We start from the raw sequence: 2,850 nt of genomic DNA, 5'->3' as shown, positions 1-2,850 counted from the left end.
GATAATAGATATTCCCAACTGGTTGGTCCTCTTATGTGAGAAAGCAAAACCCGCAAGAAGAACTTATCTCCTTCAGAAGGAGATACAGTATACATTTCGCCGATAACTTTCTTGTTTGACCTTCTTGGATACCACTCCTTATGTCTATTATTCCAACAATAATGCTCTGGAATTTCCCGATACAAAAATGTTCTAGATTGGGGATCTCTTTGATTGAGTGCAAAAAATTGTGTGAGCATGGTTTTGGAGTTGTTATCATCATTCAACACGTCATTGATGTTTTGGTGCTTATAAAATCACACTTGTTGTCGATTTGGTAAATGAATTTGCAATCTTTCAACAGCTGGATTCATTCGATAGATTGTAAATCTGAAGATTTTCCATAAAGCCTCAGGAGCACAAATCCATCTAGCATCGAGATATTGCTGGACTTCATCTATAATTGGTCCTCTATGAATCTCCATTGCTACTCGATCCGGTCCTTTGTAAACATACTTATACAAATATTTAATACTTTTGATGCTGCTGCAGACCTCAACATTTATATGACAGTCGTATTTTAAGAGTAACCAAGGATTATAAGGAACCACCCATCTATTGTCAACAGTCACATTTCTATTTATGGAAATTGGTTCATCAAAACGTCTTCTATATTGTGGATATGAATCATTACCTTGTTGTGTTTCTTCCAAGAAATCCTTGGGAAATCTCTTTTGGCATTGATTGTGCTTCATACATGGTGATCTAGGATTGAGAGTTCCGCAAGGACCATGTATCATGTGTTTCAACACAGCTTCATGTAATTGTGGTTCTTCTGCCTTATTTGGTATTTCTGCCCACACAATGCTATCATAATCTTGTGGATCACGTAACTTATCATTATTATCTAAGATCAATAGCATATGTACATGCGGCAACCCACGTTTTTGAAATTCAGTAACATACATATAACTATTAACTTTTCCGAGGACTCCTTTATTAACAACATCTTCCTTCAATTGCTCAAATTTTGCTCGAAAGATTCTTGTGAGCAAGTCAGGGCGATCTTGTGGAGTTTGTTGATTTTGTAGTTCAGAAGAAATTTCACTCCAAGATGGATTGCATGTCATTGTAAGAAAAATATCAGGTTTTCCATTGTGAGCAACAATTGCCATACCATCTTGATATCGTTGTGTCAAGTCTCGACGACTACCAATAAATGACGATGGTAATATTGTCCTCTTTCCAACAGTATCTTCAAAGAAATGAAAGAGTGAATGATATAATTAGATGTAATAAATGTTGTTTTAAATATATTTACCTGCGTGAGTTTGTCCTTCATGCAAAGCATCCTGCAAACCTTGGTACACTTCAGCACGAATGTTGTTTTGATGATTACGAATCCATCGTAACCTTCCGGTCTCAATCTTAACGTAGTTATCTACAACATATTGTTGTAAAAGTCGTCCCGCTTGTAATATTACAGACTGATCATTTGGACGAATCTACATTAAATAATCACGTGTTTCTAAAATATGTTAGCCTTCTTAATATTACATAATTTAATGAAACTGGGATAATTATGATAGAAGTTACCTGAAGCATGAAACTATAATATTCTCGGCAAGAGATACTTTGGCCATTATGATTTTTTATGTTGGTGTCCCAGCCATATGTTCCAAATGGAAATAATAAAGGATATTGTAAAGGATCATAATATCCTACGGTTTCTTGTATGTTTATTAAATTTCCATCATGACCTACAACTTTAATATCTCGGCCACGTGCCATTGATTCTGTGTCTGCAGTAACAATAATAGCTGCTACTTGAGATGCAGTTGGAAGATTATACTGTGGTTGATTCGCAGGACGCTCTTTAATGAGTAAAGAACATATTTGAATATTTGGTTCTTGAGCAAGTTGTCGAAATACATGCACAAAAGGATTACACCGGTGTAATATTTGTTGCAATTTATGAACAATAGTTTGATGAAGTTGAGGGTTTTCCAACATCCTATTTTGTAATTCATGTTCAGTGTCATAAATGTACAACTGCAAAAACCGGGGTCTGGACCCATCATTTGGATAAAATCCTCCTATCCTATGATAGATTGCACCTTTAGCACGAAAACTATATATACCACTACCATTTGCTACTATAGTTTCATCCATATGAACACCAAGAGAAGTGAATGAGAAGACATGATTGTAACTTCTTATATGTTGTCTAAAATGTCTACTTTCAGATGTTTGATCTGAAAATATTTGAAGAAGCTCATGTGGAGGAGGAACACGTGGAAGTAAGACTTTCCCACCAGAGCAACACATATCGCGCGATTCATGATAAAATAATCGTGCATGACAATGTGGACATGTAGTTGGTGTAGACAATTGAAATTTGAGCATCGGAACCGTATTTAAAAAATTTCTAGCACTATTATGTGTTCGGGGGAATCCATGTAGCATATCTACATTATTGTGATAAATTGGAGGAATAGTAAATAATGTAGTATTATAAATTGCAAAAGTATGAAAAGTGCATTCTTAAAGCACAACATGTATTAATTATGGTAGGAAAAAGATACAAATAAGGTTCAATGGTACCAAAATTAGTATTAACTATTGATGGAAATAATTTACTAACCATGTTGAAGGGCACTGACGTGTGTATTACTTTGTCCTGCTTCATTATGATTACATCCTTCCAATCTTTGTCTAGGAAAACCATAACCTGTGTGGTATTAAATCAATTAAAAAAAGTGCATAATAAAAAACCAATATCACTGTAATAAATAAAGAGAAAATTAAAAACCATGATAGTTGGTAATAAAGTATAATCATATCTTGATACATAGAGAAAAAAAAGGAAGT

General features: G+C 34.5%; 1 protein-coding gene across 1 annotated transcript; it reads right to left on the bottom strand.

Annotated features, from left to right (window-relative positions):
• Positions 1-296: 296 nt before the first annotated feature.
• Positions 297-2,307, bottom strand: LOC146882045 (uncharacterized). The gene is made up of 3 exons (XM_085667252.1): positions 1,576-2,307; positions 1,301-1,484; positions 297-1,234 (listed from the first exon to the last, which is right to left on the bottom strand). Exons 1-3 carry the CDS (start codon positions 2,305-2,307, stop codon positions 297-299), a joined length of 1,854 nt encoding a protein of 617 aa, XP_085523378.1.
• Positions 2,308-2,850: the final 543 nt, after the last annotated feature.

Source organism: Vigna unguiculata, chromosome 10, assembly GCF_037176805.1.
Source record: "Vigna unguiculata cultivar grain cowpea cultivar isolate G323 ecotype 2 chromosome 10, ASM3717680v1, whole genome shotgun sequence".
Classification (NCBI taxonomy): domain Eukaryota; kingdom Viridiplantae; phylum Streptophyta; class Magnoliopsida; order Fabales; family Fabaceae; genus Vigna; species Vigna unguiculata.
Note: the sequence above shows the minus strand (reverse complement) of the source record. Positions and strands in the feature narration are given on the sequence as shown.

What these genes read in the sequence shown, in the direction of transcription:
- LOC146882045 (XM_085667252.1), bottom strand. Translation starts at nt 2,307, where the DNA reads ATGTGTTGCTCTGGTGGGAAAGTCTTACTTCCACGTGTTCCTCCTCCA. An exon ending in ATTATAGTTTCATGCTTCAG is followed by an intron (nt 1,485 to 1,575) that starts GTAACTTCTATC and finishes TATTTAATGTAG; the next exon opens with ATTCGTCCAAATGATCAGTC. An exon ending in TGAAGGACAAACTCACGCAG is followed by an intron (nt 1,235 to 1,300) that starts GTAAATATATTT and finishes ATTTCTTTGAAG; the next exon opens with ATACTGTTGGAAAGAGGACA.